General features: G+C 37.7%; 1 protein-coding gene across 1 annotated transcript; it reads left to right on the top strand.

Annotated features, from left to right (window-relative positions):
* The first annotated feature begins 476 nt into the window (after positions 1 to 476).
* Positions 477 to 22,911, top strand: si:ch211-106e7.2 (uncharacterized). Its single transcript, XM_007246591.4, has 4 exons — positions 477 to 617; positions 17,250 to 20,880; positions 20,984 to 21,034; positions 21,125 to 22,911. Exons 2-4 carry the CDS (start codon positions 17,313 to 17,315, stop codon positions 21,268 to 21,270), a joined length of 3,765 nt encoding a protein of 1,254 aa, XP_007246653.3. The 5' UTR covers positions 477 to 617; positions 17,250 to 17,312; the 3' UTR covers positions 21,271 to 22,911.
* Positions 22,912 to 23,283: the final 372 nt, after the last annotated feature.

Below are 23,283 nucleotides of genomic sequence, written 5' to 3'. Positions count from 1 at the left end.
TCTACCACTTTGAGTGTATTGTATAAGTGTGTTCCATAAAAACATGCAATTTTGTATTTTTAGGCATGTTATATTTGTCAATAGCCCTGGCTTGAATAAAGATCAGATCACATTTTATGCCAAATTCAAAAGGGTTCACATACTTTTCTGAGCCACTGTATACAAAAAATAAGAAGTATGTGCATACTAAATTTTGAAAAATCATCATTAAACCGAGTTAAACCATGCTAAAACATTATTTTATAATATTTTTTTAACTGAATGAAGCTAGTGAGTTGTAAAGCATTGCAAAGGGTGAATTATTCACTAAAATGTCCGTGGAATGAGGCTCACAGTTCCATGGCTCCTACAGGTTTTTAATGGTGAAATGAACTAAAAAATACTAACCTACCTACAATAAATTCCTTTGTTCAGCTCCCCCACGCTCTGAGAGGGGCAGCAGAGAAGATATAGGAGGGATGGACCACAGGATCAGCCACTCACCTAGCTCCTCCTGCAGAATGTGGGAGGTGTCTGCTCAGAGTTTATTCAGAGTTTATTCAGAGTTTGTGTGAGAAAGACCGCCAAACAACACGCGCTGAGGAAAGTAAATGAGGCTGATGTTTCTTCAAAACGCGGTAAGTTATAAACGTTACAGCATTTCCATACTTTTAGCTAACGTGTGAACTGACTGAGTTCACTAGCAACATGTTAATCTCAGAGTAAGACGAGCTGCAGTTACCCTACCCGTGATGTCTCAGATTCGGACAAAACAGAGGAGTAATAAACCTCTGTGCACATTTAGCTTTACTTAAATTACAATTTCTGAAAGTTGTTCTCAGCTTATCAAAGTTATGCGTTTGTTTTTTGCCGTTGGTGGTGTTGTAAAAAAGAAAATGAAACGAGGCTGAAGTTGGCGTCTTATTCGCCAGTGTCTTATTCGGATTTTCCGGTCCACCTTAAAAAGTCGAAGTACCAATTATTTGCCAGTAGAGAGCAGGGTTGAGCCGAGCAAAACGAGTTTGGCATTTAGGGCATATTACACTGAGAATACATTGCCTGTTCTGGGTATTTCCAGTTGCCCGAACTCCAGATTATCAAATAGTCTGTTGAATTTGACACCACATTATGAAAATATAACTAGTATTTACATATTAAACTGTGAAAATCTTTAATAACTACAAAGATTACTGTACAGTTTATTATTATGACCCTGTGAACTTGGCATTTCAGAATATGTCAGTAGAATAAATTGCCTGTTCTGCATATTTCCAGTTACCCTAATTCCAGATTGTCAAATAGTCTGTTGAAATCAACACCACATTATGAAAATATACCTATTAAACTGTGAATAGCCTAAATAACAAAACATATTACTGTACAGTTTTTTTTATTATGACCCTCTGAACTTGGCATTTGAGAAGATTAAAGAAGAATAAATTGCCTGTTCTGCATGTTTCCAGATGCCCTAAATCCAGATTCTCAAATAGTCTGTTGAATCAGACACCACATTACGAAAATATACCTATTAAACTGTGAGTAGCCTATATAACAAAACATATTACTGTACAGTTTTTTTATTATGACCCTCTGAACTTGGCATTTGAGAAGATTAAAGGAGAATAAATTGCCTGTTCTGCATATTTCCAGATGCCCTAAATCCAGATTCTCAAATAGTCTGTTAAATTTGACACAAAATTATGAAACTATACCTATTAAACTGTGATCCGCCTTTATAACAAAAAAAAAAATACTGTACAGTTTTTTTATAATGAGCCTCTGAACTTGGCATTTGAGAAGATTAAAGGAGAATAAATTGCCTGTTCTGCATATTTCCAGTTACCCTAATTCCAGATTGTCAAATAGTCTGTTAAATTTGACACAAAATCATGAAAACATACCTATTACACTGTGATGAGCCCAAAAAGCTAAAAATATTACTGTACAGTTTTTTTATTATGACCCTGTGAACTTGGCATTTGAGAAGATTAAAGAAGAATAAATTGCCTGTTCTGCATGTTTACAGATGCCCTAAATCCAGATTCTCAAATAGTCTGTTAAATTTGACACAAAATCATGAAAACATACCTATTACACTGTGATGAGCCCAAAGAGCTAAAAATATTACTGTACAGTTTTTTTTATTATGACCCTGTGAATTTGGCTTTTGAGAAGATTAAAGAAGAATAAATTGCCTGTTCTGCATGTTTACAGATGCCCTAAATCCAGATTCTCAAATAGTCTGTTGAATCAGACACCACATTATGAAAATATACCTATTAAACTGTGAATAGCCTAAATAACAAAAAAATATTACTGTACAGTTTTTTTATAATGAGCCTCTGAACTTGGCATTTGAGAAGATTAAAGAAGAATAAATTGCCTGTTCTGCATATTTCCAGATGCCCTAAATCCTAGGGGTGTCACGATTCTCTAAATCCTCGATTCGATTTCATTTTCGATTTGAGGGTCACGATTCGATTCGATTCTCGATTTTCTTGTTTTTTTTTCTTGTTATTATTTTATGCCTCATAAAATTTAAATAATATATTTATTATTATTATAAATATTATAAATATTATAAATATTATTATTATTATTTATTAAGATATATATGGTAATGCCATCTAGTGACTTTTTTTGGTAGCAACAGTGTGCACTATTAAAACAAGCAGTTTATCAGAGCTGTGTGTAGATGGCTGGTGAAACTGCTCACTTACATGAAGCTGCAGTTCTTCATCCAACCACTAGTCGGAGCTGCAGCAGCAGCACAAGCCCCGCTCTCTTCACTCAGTCACTACTTCAGTACAGCCCAGCCACGGGCTACAGGGTCAGTTAGCGCGCTGCTAACCTCAGGATGTTTATAACTACGGAGTTTAGTGGACACACCACGGCCGCCAGGTAAGTCTTTTAAAGGCTACTGAAGACTATTAAAGGCTATTAGAGTGTAACCCCTGGCTCCCAGGGGTTACAAGAGGTTATTGAAAGCATTATTGGGGGGCAGAAATCAGTACAGGCTGGTTAGATAAGTGATGTGGTGAAACTGTGACTAGCGCTGTCACAGTGATGTTTATTAACGTCATTAAAACAGATTTTGTCAGGTATTGTCTTATAAATATTTACACATAACTTATCTCTCTCCTGAAAAGCTTTTATTTTAGTCAGAAACACGCTTGTGTTTACTTTATCTGAGAGAAAGATGTTTTTTTAATTCAATGGAAAGCAACAGGTGTAGTCAATTATAAGTTTAAGATTTTTAATCCACCTCACTGTGATCTATAGTCAGTGTTCTCAAGTCACACTGACACACGCATTTCAGCGAGTTCACACGCTCTCACCTGCGCGCACCCACCCCTCCATTAGATACAGATACAAAACCTGCGCGCCCAACCCCCGCCCCCCCTCCCCCGTTGGACAGATAAAAAACAGTGATCACACTCCCGCCGACACTCAAAACTTGAGAGCCCTGTCTATATTTCTATAAATCCGTTTTCAGTTTCTCCTCCGTGGTTGAAAGGCAGCTGTCTCTCACACAGCAGAACTGAGGGCGGGGCTGCGCTCATGCAGCAGCTCTCTCTATTTAAATGAATAGGATGCGCTGTGTTGGGTGCCGCGCCATTTGCGTAGCGCGCTGCGCTATTTGCGTAGCGCGCGCGGGAGGGATCGTCGATCCTCTTTTTGACTTCGATACTCGAGACCATGACCTCATTTCGATTCGATTTTGATAAAATATCGAGATCGTGACACCCCTACTAAATCCAGATTCTCAAATAGTCTGTTGAATCAGACACCACATTATGAAAATATACCTATTAGACTGTGATTAGCCTAAAGAGCTAAAAATATTTTTATTATGACCCTCTGAACTTGGCATTTGAGAAGATAAAAGGAGAATAAATTACCTGTTCTGCATATTTCAACTCCAGATTAACAAATAGTTTGTTGAATTCGACACCAAATTATGAAAATAGAACTAGTATACTGTGAATTGCCTAAAGAACAATGTATGTTACTGTACCATTTTTTATTATGACTCTCGGAACTAGGCATTTAATACAACTTTGAAGTAAAACACATTTCCCGTTCTACATATTTCTAGTTGCTCTTACTCCACATTATCAGTCTGTTGAAATGTATGCTTATTTCCCACCTCTTTATAACAATATGTCATGCAAGTGTGTGCCTTATTTAAATTCATGCCTATTACAAAACTGGTAGTATTGTATGACCATCTGAATATAAAAAATCCGTTTTAATTACACTTTATTGAATCAATGTATGACATATAAAGTTTTGATAACTTCAAAATGGAGTATAAACTGCATTATTAGTTTATCACTGAAATATTTCATTCAGACACAACTGTGAAACAATCTACACAGCACAAAGTACTCTGCAAAGCATGTACAGTTATAAAAAGGTAATTTATTTAAAATAATATTTTTTACACACAGATATATTATGCCGGCCTTAGTCACAACGCAAAGGCTGAGGTTCCTTTCTCAAAGCTGTTCAATTTAACAGACTATTTGAATATGTGGATTTAGGGCATCTAGAAATATGCAGAACAGGCAATTTATTCTCCTTTAATCTTCTCAAATGCCAAGTTCAGAGGGTCATAATAAAAAAACTGTACAGTAATATGTTTTGTTATATAGGCTACTCACAGTTTAATAGGTATATTTTCGTAATGTGGTGTCTGATTCAACAGACTATTTGAGAATCTGGATTTAGGGCATCTGGAAACATGCAGAACAGGCAATTTATTCTTCTTTAATCTTCTCAAATGCCAAGTTCAGAGGGTCATAATAAAAAAAACTGTACAGTAATATGTTTTGTTATTTAGGCTATTCACAGTTTAATAGGTATATTTTCATAATGTGGTGTTGATTTCAACAGACTATTTGACAATCTGGAATTAGGGTAACTGGAAATATGCAGAACAGGCAATTTATTCTCCTGACATCTTCTCAAATGCCAAGTTCAGAGGCTCATTATAAAAAACTGTACAGTATTTTTTTTTTGTTATAAAGGCTGTTCACAGTTTAATAGGTATAGTTTCATAATTTTGTGTCAAATTTAACAGACTATTTGAGAATCTGGATTTAGGGCATCTGTAAACATGCAGAACAGGCAATTTATTCTCCTTTAATCTTCTCAAATGCCAAGTTCAGTGGGTCATAATAAAAAAAACTGTACAGTAATATTTCTAGTTATTTAGGCTCCTCACAGTCTAATAGGTATATTTTCATAATGTGGTGTCTGATTCAACAGACTATTTGAGAATCTGGATTTAGGGCATCTGGAAACATGCAGAACAGGCAATGTATTCTTCTTTAATCTTCTCAAATGCCAAGTTCACAGGGTCATAATAAAAAAACTGTACAGTAATCTTTGTAGTTATAAAAGATTTTCACAGTTTAATATGTAAATACTAGTTATATTTTCATAATGTGGTGTCAAATTCAACAGACTATTTGATAATCTGGAGTTCGGGCAACTGGAAATACCCAGAACAGGCAATGTATTCTCAGTGTAATATGCCCTAAATGCCAAACTCGTTTTGCTCGGCTCAACCCTGCTCTCTACTGGCAAATAATTGGTACTTCGACTTTTTAAGGTGGACCGGAAAATCCGAATAAGACACTGGCGAATAAGACGCCAACTTCAGCCTCGTCCCTCCTCCGGGGTACAACTCCCCTACGTGTTCGTTTGAGCGGAGTAAAGTTAGTTTGATATTCGATATTCAGCGGAGATTCGCCTTTCGACCGTTCTCTTGCTCACAGGCAATGTCCTAATGTAACCAAATTACATTTTCCAAACCACAGAAGAACAGAGAACAAACTACAAACGTCAGATTTTCTGAAAACACCCAACCTTTCTGTTTCTCCGAGAATATTTACTGAAAATGGCAGGAATCGCTGCAGCGGGCGCTGAAGCTGTTAAGGGACCGTCTGCAAAGTACGGACCCTGATTAAAAACGTAGACATTCACAGCGCCGTTTAATGCATTTCTACTGTAACACGCCCATATGAAATATAGATAAAAAAAATCATACGTAGTCTTTAGAGACACACCTGAAAAATAACTACAACTTTTATTTTTGAAAAATATGATTTGGTTGATTTTATATTAATTTTTTAATAATAAAAATTGCTACTGTACTGCACTAATATGAAATATAAAAATAAAATCACTTGTAGTCTTTAGAGACACACCTGATAAATATACTACAACTTTTCATTTTGAAAAATATGACTCGGTTGATTTTATATGAAATTTTTTATACTAAAAATTGCTACTGTACTGTACTAATATGAAATATAGAAATAAAATCACTTGTAGTCTTTAGAGACACACCTGATAAACATACTACAACTTTTAGTTTTGAAAAATATGACTCGGTTGATTTAATATTAATTTTTTAATAATAAAAAATGCTACTGTACTGTACTAATATGAAATATAGAAATAAAATCACTTGTAGTCCTCAGAGACACACCTGATAAACATACTACAACTTTTAATTTTAAAAAATATGATTTGGTTGATTTTTCCTAAATTTTTTAATAATAAAAATTGCTACTGTACTGTACTAATATGAAATATAAAAATAAAATCACTTGTAGTCTTTAGAGACACACCTGATAAACATACTACAACTTTTAGTTTTGAAAAATATGACTCGGTTGATTCTATATTAATTTTTTAATAATAAAAATTGCTACTGTACTAATATGAAGACTACAAGTGATTTTATTTTTATATTTCATATTAGTGCATTACAGTAGCAATTTTTAATATTAAAAAATTAATATAAAATCAACCGAGTCATATTTTTCAAAATGAAAAGTTGTAGTATGTTTATCAGGTGTGTCTCTAAAGACTACAAGTGATTTTATTTCTATATTTCATATTAGTGCAGTACAGTAGCAATTTTTATTATTAAAAAATTAATATAAAATCAACCAAATCATATTTTTCAAAAATAAAAGTTGTAGTTATTTTTCAGGTGTGTCTCTAAAGACTACGTATGATTTTTTTTATCTATATTTCATATGGGCGTGTTACAGTAGAAATGCATTAAACGGCGCTGTGAATGTCTACGTTTTTAATCAGGGTCCGTACTTTGCAGATGGTCCCTTAACAGCTTCAGCGCCCGCTGCAGCGATTCCTGCCATTTTCAGTAAATATTCTCGGAGAAACAGAAAAGTTGGGTGTTTTCAGAAAATCTGACGTTTGTAGTTTGTTCTCTGTTCTTCTGTGGTTTGGAAAATGTAATTTGGTTACATTAGGACATTGCCTGTGAGCAAGAGAACGGCCGAAAGGCGAATCTCCGCTGAATATCGAATATCAAACTAACTTTACTCCGCTGTTCGTTTGATAGAGTCGCAGACAGGTGGAGTGAAGTTGGAAGCAAACCAAGTATTTATTACTGAATTCAGGAGAACCAATGCATACAAGACAGTTAACAGCCGTCCCAGCATAAGTTCTGACCCCCTCTGATCTGACTCCATGTTTTATACCCCAAATGACGTGAAACCTCCTAATGAGGCGTTGCTAAAATCATCTCATGTTAGTATGCATAATTTCACGTGTTAGTAATCCGTTTCACGTGTCTGACCGGACCACTAGTGTTTGGCCTTGACTGTGTTCTTCCAGAACTGAACATTGTGGCATTATCTGTGTGTGTGCGTCACACCCCGCTTTGAAGCAGCGGTTTTAGGGAGGCACCCACACAGCGTAGGCCGCTTTGATCTAAGAGCCTCCTCTGTAGCAATTTAGTCTCGTACCGAGTGTACCAGTCGAGTTCATACAGAGTGTACCAGCCGATGATTGATGGCCGTTAGTTAGGGTCATGCAGTGAATGAAATGCCTCAAGCATGAGCTACCCTAGTCACACAATAGATTTAATATGTTATATGCTAATGTGTTAATAACACGTGGTTCGTACGCCATACAATAGATCCTATGTGTTAGTAAATGCCTTATGTATCATGTGGGTTAATTTGTCATTCTGTGTTAGTCACATGCCTGATAAAGCAATGTTTTATTATATGTGTAAAGAATATATATTGTGATTATTGGTTAGTCTTCTATCTGAATGTGTATAAAATACAATGTGAGTATTGGTTAATGCATATGAAATACAAGGTTTCACACCATTATGTAATTATAGATGCTAAAGTTAAGTAATCATAATTAAAGATATTTGTCAATACACCCAAGGTATAATAAACAGTTACTCTTCAGTGGTTTTGAGCTGTGAAAAAAAACACAGGAAATATGGGGATGACTGTAAACTTTAATTTACACGTTTTTACCACTATAAACATGTCCGAAACGAGTTTCTTTCAGATTACCGTAGCTAGCTATCACTACACCAAATAATACAATATATTAACTTTAATATTGGTTTAAATAAAACTTAGTAACAAACAAACCAACAACCTGTTGTAGAAAAGAAAATGAAAGGTGGGTTAACCCCCACCTCTCGTCCGGGGTACAACTCCCCTACGTGTTCATTTGATAGTGAGTCGTAGACAGGTGGAGTGAAGTTGAAAGCAAACCAAGTATTTATTACTGAATTCAGGAGAACCAATACATACAAGACAGTTAACAGCCGTCCCAGTAGAAGTCCTGACCCCCCTTTGATCCGACTCCATGTTTATACCCCAAATGACGTGAAGCCTGCTGATGAGGCGTTGCTAAAATCATCTCATGTTAGTATGCATATTCTCACGTGTTAGTGTTCAAGTTTCACAGGTCTGACAGGACCACTAGTGTTTGGCCTTGATTGTGTCCAGCCGGACAGTGTGGTATTGTTTTAAGAATTGACTGGGTCCGGTCAGACAGTGTGATATTGTTCCAGTAATTAGACAGTGCCGCCCTCCCTATGTGCGCGCGTCCTCCCGCTTTGGTAGGTGAAGGACTTTGCACGCACAGAGAGAAAGGCCGCACTGTTCGTCCCGAAGCCTCCTTTGTATCAATTTAGTTCATCCAGAGTGCACTAGCTGATGATTGATGGTCGTTAGTCAGAGACATGCAGTAAACGAAATGCTTCAAGCATGAGCTACACAAGTCTCACAATAGATCTCATGTGTTATATGTTAATGTGTTAGTGGCGCGTGGTTAGACCGCCATACAATAGACCCTATGTGTTAGTAAACGCCTTATGTATCGTGTGGGTTAATTTGTCATAATAAAGTCTGTGTTAGTCACATGCCTGATCAAACAATGTTTTACTATATATGTAAAGGATGCATTGTGATTATTGGTTAATCTTCTATATAAATGCGTGTAAAATACACTGTGAGTAAAAATGATCAAATGTAAGGTGAGTATTGGTTAATGCATATAAAATACAAGGTTTCACACAATGATTATGTAATTATAGATACTAAGATAAGTAATCATAACTGAAAGATATTTGTAAATACACCCAAAGTGTAATAAACAGTTACTCTTCAAACCATAAAAAAACTTTATTTAAGACAATGGCTACTAGGGGTGGGTTATGGTCCTAAAATAATATCAAGAAATGTCGTGGTCATTTTGCAATAACAATATTGGTGATATGACAAAACATTAAATACACTACTGCAACAAAATGAAAATTAAATTCAATTATTGCATACAATATGATATGACAACCTCCTAACTGTGGTATTAAAAACAAACACGAATTTTAACAGATTGTATCAGAAGTCAATGATTCAGAATGTCATGATACTAATAATGTACTCCAAATATCTCCATATATCCAGGATTAAAGTAGAATAAATAATACTGGACAGATATAATCTTTCTCTATTAGATATATAATGACAAATGATAACATTGTGAATTCCCTTTTTTAGAAATTGCAAAATGTGATAATTAGGGCTGAGTAAAGTGGGACAATATTTCACGGTATAATATCATTCACGATATTCAAAAATGTTGGCGATATTATTGCATGGCACATATGGCACACCACTAGTGCCTCTAGTAGCACCACTAGTAGCTACACCATACTTGGAATGGTGTAGCTACTGGTGGAATATGGTCTCTGCCTTTTTTACTCATCTGTGCACTGTGGAAGATTATAAAATAACAAGCTTAGTTTAAAATAATCATGCTAGCCAAAGCCTTAACTATGATTAAAACACATATTACACAAATAGATCTATGAAAGCTATAAATCTATACTCTACTAATCATTAATCACTGAATCAAGAGTTAGCCACCAATCCACACGTACACATTTTATATTTGATTAATTGAATCACTATGCCTCTCATATTAGCAGCAATGATTTGTGTCTCACTGGCATTTGAATGGCCCAACCGAGAAAGCACGCTTCCTCGTTTTACTGGTAAACATCTTGAGGTTACAGAGGCTAGCAGACTAAAAGAGTTCCTCTTTTACTCCTACGCTCTAGGAAAAGGTCAACATAGGAGAGCTAGATTAAAAGCCAGTAAATAACATACATTTTGTAACCTTGCATTTAAAGATTGCGTCTACAAAATTATACATGCAGCTTCAAGCTTTGTTAAAGATATACTAACTAATTAATCTTGTAGATGTAGTAGAACTAATTGATCTTACTGTAGATGTAGTAAAATTATTATCAATAAAAGAGAGTATGAATTGAGAGGAACCGTGCCTTGTTGACCTTAGGACATGTCGCAAAGGGGAAATTGATTCTCCCTTGTCACCTTGGCAAGGGAAGTGGACCACCTACAATCTCTCAGAAGCAAAGGTCAAGACAGCTTTCGGTTCCTAAGAAAGTCTGGAAAACTGAAGTATAATGTATGATATACCATATTTGGAAAGATAAGCATAAAAATGAGAAATATTACTCATTCATGCCTAGCAACCACCTAGCAACCAAAGGTACGTCACAAAAGGGTATAAAAGATGGAGTCAGAAATGCCGAGGTTCAGAAGAACTGGGGTGACGTCCTGTCTTAGGCTAGGATTTCATGCCTGTATGTTCTTCCCAGAATTCTGAAATAAAATCATACTTGTTCACTCTCAATCTCCGTGTCGTCTGAATCCTTGGATCAACGAACATGCAACACAAAGCTAAGAAAGCTAATTCTACAGCACACAGTAGTGAACACAGACCTTTGGTGGCATACAGTGAGCACACATGCCCAAAGTAGCTGCAGTTTTTCTCAGACGTCCCCTGAGAAAATTACAGGCTGAATTACCTACTGTTTTTCACTGAACTCAATGGTCCTCCAGTCATTTTAGTCCTGTCCGAACGCGCATCTGAGTTTTGTCACTCTAGTTTTATAAAATAGCTATTTGTCCACTGCCACAAACTGTAATTGAAATCTGCATCTCCATAAAAGTTTGCAGAGGAAAGCATGCAGTGATGTAAGAATTTGCTAATCACACTTTGGGCATGAGTTTCCATAGAGATCCACATAAAATAACAGCGAGTGGAAATGGAGGAGCTACTGAAAGTGATTTGATGTGACCCAGAAAGCCAAAAAAACTCACTCGTCCTCCTGTTTTTTAAATTGCAGACGAATGCAAGAGATGTGTGAAATATTTGTGAAATATATTTCCACAGACGTCCCCCTGAGAAACTAATCCAGCCCAGATAGGGTCTACAACATTGAACAAGGTTAAACAAGTCAAAGTCTGTCTCTTTATCACAGCATTGCAGCCAACCGCTTTCTCTGTCATTTGCTCGCCGCTTTGGGGCCAATTGCCTGAAAGAGAATACATGCTTATCTACCACCAGCAGGAGTGTGCGGAGTTGTTATTCAGTGTTGTGTTCTAACAAGATGCTGTTATTCCTTTATCTCTAAGTGAACCCTGCTAAAAAAAATCCAGCTCAGGACCAGCTGGTCATCCAGTAAAGAATATGCTGGTAGGATGGCTTGTTAACTAACTCTTGACCAGCATAGCTAATTGAACATTATATAAGACTATATGACTTTGGGCAGTGTGCCAAGCCCTGCTGGAAATTGAAATCTGCATCTCCATAAAAAGTTTGCAGAGGAAAGCATGAAGTGATGTAAGCATTTCGTAGGAAAACACTGCACTGACTTGGGATATAACACAGTGGACCAACACCAGCAGATGACATGACTCTCCAAACCATCACTGATTGTGAAAACTTCACACTAGGCCTCAAGGAGCTTGAACTGTGTGTCTCCTCACTCTTCCTCCAGACTCTGGTCCTTTGATTTCTAAATGAAATCCAAAAGTTTTTGATGTTTAGTGATGGTTTGGAGAGCCATGTCATCTGCTGGGGTTGGTCCACTGTGTTATATCAAGTCTTTTGTGGAATAAGTAGCCAAATAACCAAGTCAGACGCTCACAGACTTTATTTTGAGCAGAGTTGATGTGTGGACAATTAGAATGATCTGCGTTCTCTCTGCTTGTGTACGCCAGGGCACCATGGCGATTTTTTGTATCGCACTATGCACGCTCTCCTTGTTTGGCACGTTTCTGCACGTTTCATGCAAAGTATTGAAAATGGGCACTTGTTTTTAGAGCTTTTGGTACCGAGACATTTTGGTCAGTTCATTTTTGGTATCGAATTTCAATATCCAGCCCTACTTACCACTATATGGTTAAAAATGACACTATTGGGAATTAGAGCTGTATCTAGCCAAACAGAAACACAAGTGATATACAAATAAGGATATTAAGTTGTGAGTGCCTTCTGTCCTAATAAAGTTCCCCGAATCACAGAAATGCAATCAGTGGTACCACTGAAAGGAGTGCAATTTGACCCATTTTCCTGTTATGGAGAGAAGGTGAGATAACTTGAGACACACACACTCACATAGCCCCACACAGACAGCTAGACGAACACACATTTGCATGTACACATAGTCAGACATGAAGACACATAGCCACACACAGATAGATACACACACACACACACACATATACACATGCATATCGTCACACACAGACAGGCAAACACGCATACATACCAGTTGCAGTTTTCATAAAACAACCATAAATGGAGTGATTACAGACTTACAGTGCATCGTTTGTGTGTTGAGGCCAAACCTTTAAGCAAGCAGATTAGTTTTGAGCATGCAATTTTATGTTTACAAAGTCCAAAGTCAGTGCAGGGTTTTCCTGGAAAATCTTACAGCACTTCATGCTCCCCTTTGCTGACAACTTTTATGTAGATGTAGATTTCCTTTTACAGCTTGGCACACTGCTTACCTTGCCAAAAGTACCAATTGGTCTTGTATAATATTAAAATTTTCTGAGAAACTTTTTCTTATTAGCTGTAATTAGGCCTGTCACGATAACTATGTTATCGACATATCGTACGATAATTTTTTTTTATCGCGATCATTTTGCCGTCGTCGATAACAGCCGCGTGTTTCCGTGTGGATTTGTTTACATGAGAGAGCGAGTCCCGCTGCTCTCTCGCCGGTAGGGGTGTGACGAGATCTCGTGGCACGAGATCTTGCTAGATTAAAATGTGACAATATTTCTTGTCAAGCTTAAACCTGTCTGTCGGGGGAAAAAACAGTAGGTACAGTCTCCGCGGTACAGTCAAAAAGCTCCGCAGTACAGTTAAAAAGCTCCGAGGCACAGTCAAAAAGCTCCGCGGCACAGTCAAAAAGCTCCGCGGCACAGGTAAAAAGCCCTGTGGCACAGGTAAAAAGCCCTGCGGCACAGGTAAAAAGCTCCGCGGTACAGTTAAAAAGCTCCGCGGCACAGTTAAAAAGCTCCGCGGCACAGTCAAAAAGCTCAGAGGCACAGTCAAAAAGCTCCACGGTAAAGTCAGAAAGCTCCGCGGTACAGTCAAAAAGCTCCGCGGTACAGTCAAAAAGCTCCGCGGTACAGTCAAAAAGCTCCGCGGTACAGTCAAAAAGCTCCGCGGTACAGTCAAAAAGCTCTGCGGTACAGTCAAAAAGCTCCACGGTACAGTTAAAAAGTTCCACGGCACAGTCAAAAAGCTCCACGGTACAGTCAAGAAGCTCCACGGTACAGTCAAAAAGCTCCGCGGTACAGTTAAAAAGCTCCGCGGTACAGTTAAAAAGCTCCACGGTACAGTCAAAAAGCTCCGCGGTACAGTCAAAAAGCTCCGCGGTACAGTTAAAAAGCTCCACGGTACAGTTAAAAAGCTCCACGGCACAGTTAAAAAGTTCCACGGCACAGTTAAAAAGTTCCACGGCACAGTCAAAAAGCTCCACGGTACAGTTAAGAAGCTCCGCGGTACAGTTAAAAAGCTCCGCGGTACAGTTAAAAAGCTCCGCGGTACAGTCAAAAAGCTCCGCGGTACAGTCAAAAAGCTCCGCGGTACAGTCAAAAAGCTCCGCGGTACAGTCAAAAAGCTCCACGGCATAGTTAAAAAGCTCCGAGGCACAGTCAAAAAGCTCCACGGTACAGTTAAGAAGCTCCGCAGTACAGTTAAAAAGCTCCGCGGTACAGTTAAAAAGCTCCGCGGTACAGTTAACCTCTTACTTACTACTCATATACAAACAGAAATCCGCACTGTCTCTTTAAGAGCGGTTGTTCTGCTCAGTGGAAAATCTATTACAGAAAGTTTCTATGGCCAAGCATCTCTCTTCCTTAGCCTTTCAGCTGGCCGAGCTCGCCACCTGATTGGCTGAGAGACCTCATTCTCATACCGTCATGTCCAGTAGGCTCCGCCCTGTCTGGCTGTGGGCCAGAATCGGAGCAGCGTCGAATAAAATGCTTTTAATTCGTAATTAAAGTTAAGATTCCGTCTCACATTATTCCTCGCGCGGGGTGGATATAACTGTGGATTATAGGAGACTGGATCGATGGATTTTCTTGAGTCTGGGCTCTTTTTGAAGGTAAGAGAGTGGGGGACGCGCTGATGGGTGTTGGGGGGGTGGGGGGAGTGACTTTAGGTAACTACAGGACCAAACCTGTGCATTTTTCAACTCTGAACACGCGCTGCAACGCGCTCTTTCAGCTCTAATTCAGGGACCGTACATCCTACACTAAAACAGAGCACAGTTTCGGAATCCGGAGAGCCAGACGGTTTGAATGGTGTATAACATGTCCGCATTCGATCAAATATGGACGTCCGATAAACGGAAATATGAAAATTATGATTTAATATTTTCATAACCAAGGCATATTTCGCCCTAAATGTTTATTTTCTGAAAGGAGATACAGCTAAATAGGCTATATAACTGAAAAGTAGAGATTCTAAGCTTTAAAATGGTATATTGGGTGTCTATATTGAACCTATAACTATTCATAAACACAGCCAGATATTAAATATCATATTTGGCATGTTAAGAGGTTAAAAAGCTCCAGTGCTCTTACTGTCCCAAAGATTCACAGCCCTAGTAAATACTGTACGCGTGACTGTTTCATAGGCAGTTGTACTAATCCCTTAGCTCTGTACTGTATGTTCTGTCTCTGTTTGCACTTCAAGCATAGTCTTAATATGACTGGTTGTGGTTATGCATAGTTAAATTACAAGAAATTTAGGAGAAAAAAACACAAACCATAGGCTTAATATGACTGGTTATGGTTATGCATAGTTAAATTACAAGAAATTTAGGAGAAGAAAACACAAACCATAGGCTTAATATGACTGGTTGTGGTTTGAACTTATTGTTTGCACTATATAAGACCTAGAAAAGTTTTATTTTTATATCTATTTCTTGTAGAATCAATGTGTGAGAGAAACCAGTCTGTTAAGCTTGCGTTATATGATTTTGTCAAATAAAACTCTAGTTTTCTTTTTCTATACATTTTCTTTAAAATTTTATTTTAAAATCTCGTCTCGTCTTGTTCTTGTATACCCATTATCGTGTCTCGTCTCGTCTCGTGATATTAGTGTCTCGTCACACCCCTACTCGCTGGATCTCGCCAGATCTCGTCACACCCCTAGTAGTTACTATTCTGCATTCCCCTCCACAAGTTTTGACTTATTACAAAACATGTCACACAACATTATTGGCGTCACAAACAGGATACCTGGACGAGTGAGCAGAATAGAAAATGTTTAGACACAAGTATAAGCGGGAGCCCAAACCAGAGGAGCTGCCTGAATGGGAAGATACAGTGTTTCTTAAAGGGGAGAATTTAAAATTATGACTGGTGGAGGGTTACCCAAGTCTTGGTCTAGAGAGCTTAGAGAAGATGAGCCTGAGCAGGGGGTAGCATGTCTGCGTAAGGTTCAGTTGAGGGTGAAAGACTAATTGAAAGCTTTGCAAAGGAGACCGTGGATTCTGTACTCCGCATATTGTATGCAGCACGAAACCAAGCATCGTGCACAAAAACAGCAAGAAGCGCAAGCACAGTAATCATCTGAGGCATTGGGGCGTGCGACCCTCGCAAAGCGGAATGCATGGTGTTACATGAGTGGTATAAGATAAGCTGACTAGACGAAGCCTGATAAGAAAAAGATTAGTGTGTTTGTAGCCAGCGCAGATGCGACTGGTTGGAATCCAGAGAAATGGGATGATGATCTTGGGAATTCTGATGATGATGAGCGAGACTATATATTTGGGATCCTGAAAATCCCGATGGGGATACTAGACCAGATGCTGGGCTTAACCCAGGGAGTATGACTACTCCACCAAAAGTAGTGGTTAATCCTGTATGTCGTAGGAGGCAGGTATCTGAACGTGGTAATTTAGAGTAATATACTGATTATTTACATGATAAATCAAGAATGATCAAACAGTTTTTATTCCTATTGTATTGTTTAAACATGACTGTGGCATCGAAATGTCACTTCTGGGATTTAATAAATATACAAACAAATATCAGTTAAAAATACCTAAGCCACTTATGTGTTCAGAAAGCAACTATCTGCTTATAAGTAGTGGGGTAATGAATCACACGACTCACTATTCACATTAGAACTGGATCCTTTTACTGATCAGCCAGAAATGGAAAGACAAATGTGACAATCATTTTATCTTTCAGTTTCCAGTATTTTGTGTTATTGCTTTATTTGTATTGACTTTTTCATAGTGTTAAGGCCTCTGAATGAATGAATATACCTAGCATGCAGTTTGTGATACCTGTATTTAAGTCTGTCTGTGACTTGAGTTTAGGGGCAGCTGAGGATTGTGCCTGGTTATCCAAGCTAAAACAGGACAGTGGAGACAGATACTCTTAACAAAAGCAGGATAAACCTTTTTTTCATATGCTTTTATGAATGAATGAATGAATATAATTCTGGAATAATAAATGAGCAGGTGTCCTTATACTTTTTGTAGGCGACACATACATTTCCAAAATAAAATATATATATGATTTGAGTTTTACAAACTTATGTTATGTCCTTATTTCCTACAGATTGCATTAACAGTCAGACGCTTGGGACATTGATCAGAATCACCAAGATAATTTACATTATCTATGGTGTCAACAATGGCAAAGCTTGGATGTGGAGATTGCTGTGCAGATAACACAAAAATCCTTGAGACCATTCTGAAGGGAAAGCACTACAATTCACATGAGGAACAGACAGCATTGGAATGCCACTGGAAAAAAACGTCATCAGTTACCAGTGACGAGATTGCATCACAGCCTCAAGACCTTGATAAATCTTGTGTATACCAAGCACAAGTTTGTCATTCTGAATGGGCACCAATGGGAAAAAAAGACTCTGGTTGCAGGGAGAACACAAATCAAGGCAGTGCTGGGCAGAACTCAAACCAACGTGGATATATAGGACTGTTCTTGGGGGAAATTGCTCCTTTAAACTTGACTGTACATAGAATTTTGAACAGTGCAACCCACAGCAGTATGCAAAACTGCCATCAACAAGTAAGCAATGTTAATGCCTTGCCCAAGGACTGCATCCAACAAAGAGCACACACTGATATCAGTATTCATCCCAGTGTTTCACATCAATCTGGTCTTGGGAATAAAGGCAGCAAAATGCCAGATGATCTAAATGCAAGTAAGATGCAGGAATGTGTTCCACTCAAAAAAAGGAAAAAGTATTTGGTTCAAGTGACTGAGGATAATCCTGGATATGAATTTTCTGCTAAAAACAATGTTTCAACAGTGGATCAAACGGGCAGTCCAGATAAATTGTGTGTAAAACGCACATTGGATAATGGCATAAGACCCTTTACTAAGCAGTTTGAAAAGAGCCATCCTGTGACTTGGTCTAAACCTGTGCAGCCTTATCAGCAAGTGTACATGCACAAAAAAAATGTTGCTATTGTTTTTCCATTACCGCTGGAAGTTGTAGAATGTTTTAAGTCCTTAACGAACCCCACAAAGGACTCTAAAGTTAGTGAAGAAGGTGTTAAAGCAAGACCTGTTGGCCCACACCCTGAACCTGCACTGCTGCACCCAACAACAAAGGAAAGTGACTTGATTTCCAGTAGCACAAGTTCTAGTGTGGCACAAACAAATCATGGTTCACCAGAAATGATCACACAGTGTTTGCCAGAGACTGGATTTTCTCAGTGCTCCAGACCAGAAGCTCCTATTCAGGCTAAAGACACGTCCCACCAAAGAGACAGTTTGTACTCTGTGCCTTTGTCCTCGACTAGTGTCTGTATGAGAGAAGAATCATCTAACATGGATAATCAGTGCAGTGCTGGCCATATTCATGAAGATGTTACCACGACAAATGAAAGAAATATTAATGGTTCAGAAAGTCAGTCGGTCACTGAAGACAATGAACAGTGGTCTCTTCAGAGGTTGCAAAGATTAATGTTTGACTTGGAGAAAAAGCAGTCAATGTCTCGTAAGGAGGTCCATTTTGCAGACCTTTCAAGTGAGATTCTTAGGTTGTTTTGGAATGAAGATTTTCAAGAACTTTGTGAAACTGCTAAATCAGATTATTATGTCAATATCATGAAAGAAGTTAAACTTTACAGTGGAAAGAGAAATTCTGTAATACTTCAAGAATGTAGAACATTGCAGGACTTGGACCATGTTGCAGAGGATCTTCACAACACTAGGCAAAACCCTGTGGTACCCACAGTTGAGTCAGAATCATTCCAGTCTTCAGTGTTGAATCCTAGTGATTGCAATAAGAGCACAGCCAAAGTCAATAATGATGAAATAAGAATGGAAAGAGATGAAAATGTAAAAGTTCCTGAGAATTATGTGGCAGCAACATCAACACAGGCACAAAGTCAGCCTCTACTGACTGTACATGAAAATAACTGTAGTGTTGAAGAAGATCTTGCTAGAGTGTTAACAGATAAGTCGACGGACATGGATGTTGAACATAAAGACGATTATTCAAACAGAGGACCAGTCGAAACAAAGAAGCCTGTGTTTGATTGCTTAAGTAAGCCAACTTTAACTGAGTGTCCTGACAACAGTAAGAATGTAACGGTGAACAGTGAAAAAGGAGAGGAACTCCCTGAAAATAAAACTGCAAGAAATGAAGTCTCTTTAGTGAGGTCTTTGAATGAGCAATCACTTGCGATGAGTGATAACTGCATGCATGTAAATTCAGAAGAAGACCAGCCCACAACTGAGATGACTTGTTCATTAGAAGACTGTAACAATGCAGATTCAACAGACTGTTGTTCTTTCTTGGAAATAAACGTTCTTTCACCAGAAACAGCCAAGAAACTTTATTTTACTGAGCCAAAGAAAGATGTCAAGACAATACACAAAGATGTCTCCGTAGAGACCTGTACAGAGAAAACCGACCAAGTCATTGTTTATCATTGTGACTTTATTCCTGAGGATGACACGCAGATAAATACTAATGTGAAGCTAGCTAAGAATAACATTGGAAATGATGGCGCACAACAAGTCAAACAGTACTGCTGTCTTGCTAAATGGTTCCAGGATTTGGGGTATGCATTTAACGTTCCATGTGCGTGTAAGAAAAACACTGCCAAAAGAGTGACTGAAGAGAGCAGCAACATTCCAAGTGATGCCAACACAGATAATCTTGAGATTGAGGAGGTAATCACAGATTATGAGGATGTACGTAAAATAGCAAGTGCAATATCTGTGCACCAAATGAATGAACCCCTTAGAACAGGTGGGACACGTGAATTCAAGAAGGGAAAGCCGGCACATGATTCCTGCAAGAACAAAACCACCAACCACACCAGTTGCAGCAAGTTAGTCGCAAAGTCTGACCTTATTCCATACCTCGGTCAGGACCTGTCACAGGGGGACTCGTCTTTCCCCTTAACACCTACAGGTTCAGATCTTCAAGTTGAAGAAAAGAACAAAATGATCACGACTCCAGAGGTCCAGAAGGAGAAACGGACGGTAAATCTGGCATTATTTGGATTATCTAGTCTGAATCACAATAAAACAGTAGGAGTAACAAGGAATAATCCTGAAAAGAAAACAGGTTTTGGAATCAGATCTTTTGATACAGAGCATTTCCCTCCAGCAACTCTTAATGTAAGAGTGAATAATGCAGTCAGGTTAAATAATGATGCCATTGGGAGGCAAACTGCAAAACAACGCATTTTGAAATCCTGGCAGAACAGCTTAGCACCTACACAGATGTTTCCCGATAAACAATGGTCAAGGAAGCTAAAAAACGGAAGTAAATCAAGAACTGAAACTGCAGATATTTTTGAAATTGAAAAAAGTATCACCCCTACAGCATTTGATGCAATGAAGAACTTGCTGTCAACTCAACAACACATTCAGACACATGAATCAGAAATTCCATCCCCAACAGAGCAACAGAAAACCTCAGATGGTCAGTCAAAGAATAAAAAACATTCCACCAAAAGGAATAAAAAGAAGAATAGGATACTTGATTCAATTAGTCTTACCAGGAGAAAGAAAGGACTGTATGCACATAACAAGAGTAAATCAAGTGCTTCGTCCGTTGAGCTACCCTGCCCTTTGGGCCAAAGTAAACATGAATCAAGCAAGCGTTCCATGCTTGATTACAGAATCCTGCCAGAAACTTTCAGCTTCAGAGATGGTGGCAGTTTGATGAAAGCACATCAGTCTAAAGACGCAGCTTATGGTAAATATAAAGTGTCCACAACATGCATTCCTGGTTTTCTGAGTGTTGATTGATTGTTTCTTAGACTTTAGTCAACTTAATTTTTTTTCCCTCCAAATGCCAGGTCAAAAAACTGAAACTGAAATGCCAAAGAAGAGGACAGTGGAAAATCTAGGTAAAGAGTACTTTTCATTAATCATACTGGTTTATAATGTTTAATGCACTAATTATTTATGTTGAACAATATTCTCTGTTTTTGTCATAGTAATAGGCGTTTGGTGTGTCAGCCCTAAGAAGAAAGGAAAGCTTAAGTCCACTTTACCCTCCAGTTCTTCTGTGTCAGCCAGCACCTTCCAAGAATTCAAGAAAAGATATGAAGAAAAAAAGATTGTGCATCCTAAAACTATTTGAGAATATGCTAGAAAACTTTATAAATCAAAACATTTTCTGTACTAGATATATGTATTGATCTAATGAGAAGGAGATGTGGAACCCCTGGACAAGATTGCACTGCACACTCCATTTAAGGCTGTTAGCTGCTCCAAGGATTATGTTTGTGTGCAATGTTTGATACTGTAAAATACTGGTTTTGGTGATTTTCATTTATAAACCTGTACCTACTATCACTGTTTAATTTTATGATCATATATGCAAAAAATACATTGTATGTATTTAAATATTATGTCATTTTTAAAGATAGATAGATAGATCAAAAGTCATAGGATGGCTGTAGTCAAATTGCTCATTAATTATTACTTTGAGTGAGTGATGGCTTGGGAAAGTTTACAAAGTGTTGCAGGCTTTTAATGTTACTCAAACCAGTGTGTTTATATGTGTGTAGGAAACAAGGGAGGAATAATTGGTAACAGGCATTGCCATCCAAAGTGTAAAGTGCAGTGGCTATTAATAAAATGGACCGGTGGTGTTTGGCTACAGATTCCAGATAATTCCAGAAAAACTAGAAAGTTTGGAAATGTATTAAAAGCCCATTGCCTCTTTATTATCCACCGTATTCTGACACGCCCACTTCAAGAATGTGTTAAAATATATGGTCAGTTTGTATCAAATGATTTATGATTATATTGAATTTAAAATCAATTCAATCTAAAGTAGCTAGCAGTGCTAGCTCAGTATTCAAAAAGGCTATTTTACCTTATTTTTAGCGGAGAGGAGAGAAGCTGTGTCTGTGGTTGAAGGACACTAGGTCAAGCTCCTCTTTAGTGGAAGGTTGTGGATATAAGTTGAGTGGAACTCTTCTAGACCCTGATATTTTTGTGTTGTGTTGAAATCACTTCAACTTAATTCTGATTTTTAAAATTGTGTGACACTCTATAACCACTGCTACACTACATTTATATTACTTATTCTCTATGTTTATTTTCAGTGTGTTTGTAACATATTTAACCCTTTGATGCTTAACATATGCACACGCCCTCTAATGCGCAACATGGGAACATAGAATTTAAGGTATTCCTTATTTATCTTGTTGTTGATCATCATACATCCATAATTAATTTTTGCCTTAAAAATTAAGATTAGTTTTAAAGAAACCCTAGAAAACAAATGTGGATTATTTTTGATCCATGTGTGCACTAGAGAGCTTTTATTCAAAAAGTAGGTAAGGTAAAAATAAACTAAGGATGTATGATGAATAAAAACTATATAATAAAAAGGTATTCATTGAGAAATACCTTGGATACTGAATGACTGAATTAATTTTTTGCTAAGACATATGATGGAAACACTCAGCCATTCATTAAGTTCCATAGAAAATGAATGCGGGTCATCACGCTAAACAAGGTGAATACCGAATGGAAAATATATAATATACAAAATATGTCACATACATGGTTTACACCATATTTCCAGTTTTAGAATTTAGCCTTAGACAGAAAAATTTAATGATAAATGTTGAACTGTTGAAAATTACCTTTTTTTTTTTACTGAGCCCCCTAAATCATCCTGGTAGGAAATATTTGCATAAATCATTCACTAGATTTTGTAAATTCTCTTCGAGTTTGTTGTTCAATGTAATAAATAATTTTCTCAGTTTTTAATGTCAAATCAATCTACCAAAGGTGGGGTACGAATAATGTATGATAATACCGTTCATCACATAAGTAGACAGGAACATTCATGTTTAGTAGTATCCATACACACCACCTGTTCAGGGTGGATCTCTCTAATTCTCAAATAGCAGAAAGCTTACATCAAGTAAAATGCTCCTGATCTTTTAATTAGTGTGACACTCCATATTACACTCTATAATCACACTGCCATGTAAAGATACAAGTAAGTTCGAGTAAAAAAATAATATTTTATTGGGGGGAACATGTTTGACATTTTTGGCTACTTTATGCCAACCTTACCTCCACCAATTTTTAAGCAATTTGTCACAGACAAATATCCAGAGTTGGGATAAAA

The sequence above is a fragment of the Astyanax mexicanus genome, chromosome 2 (assembly GCF_023375975.1).
Source record: "Astyanax mexicanus isolate ESR-SI-001 chromosome 2, AstMex3_surface, whole genome shotgun sequence".
NCBI lineage: Eukaryota > Metazoa > Chordata > Actinopteri > Characiformes > Acestrorhamphidae > Astyanax > Astyanax mexicanus.
Note: the sequence above shows the minus strand (reverse complement) of the source record. Positions and strands in the feature narration are given on the sequence as shown.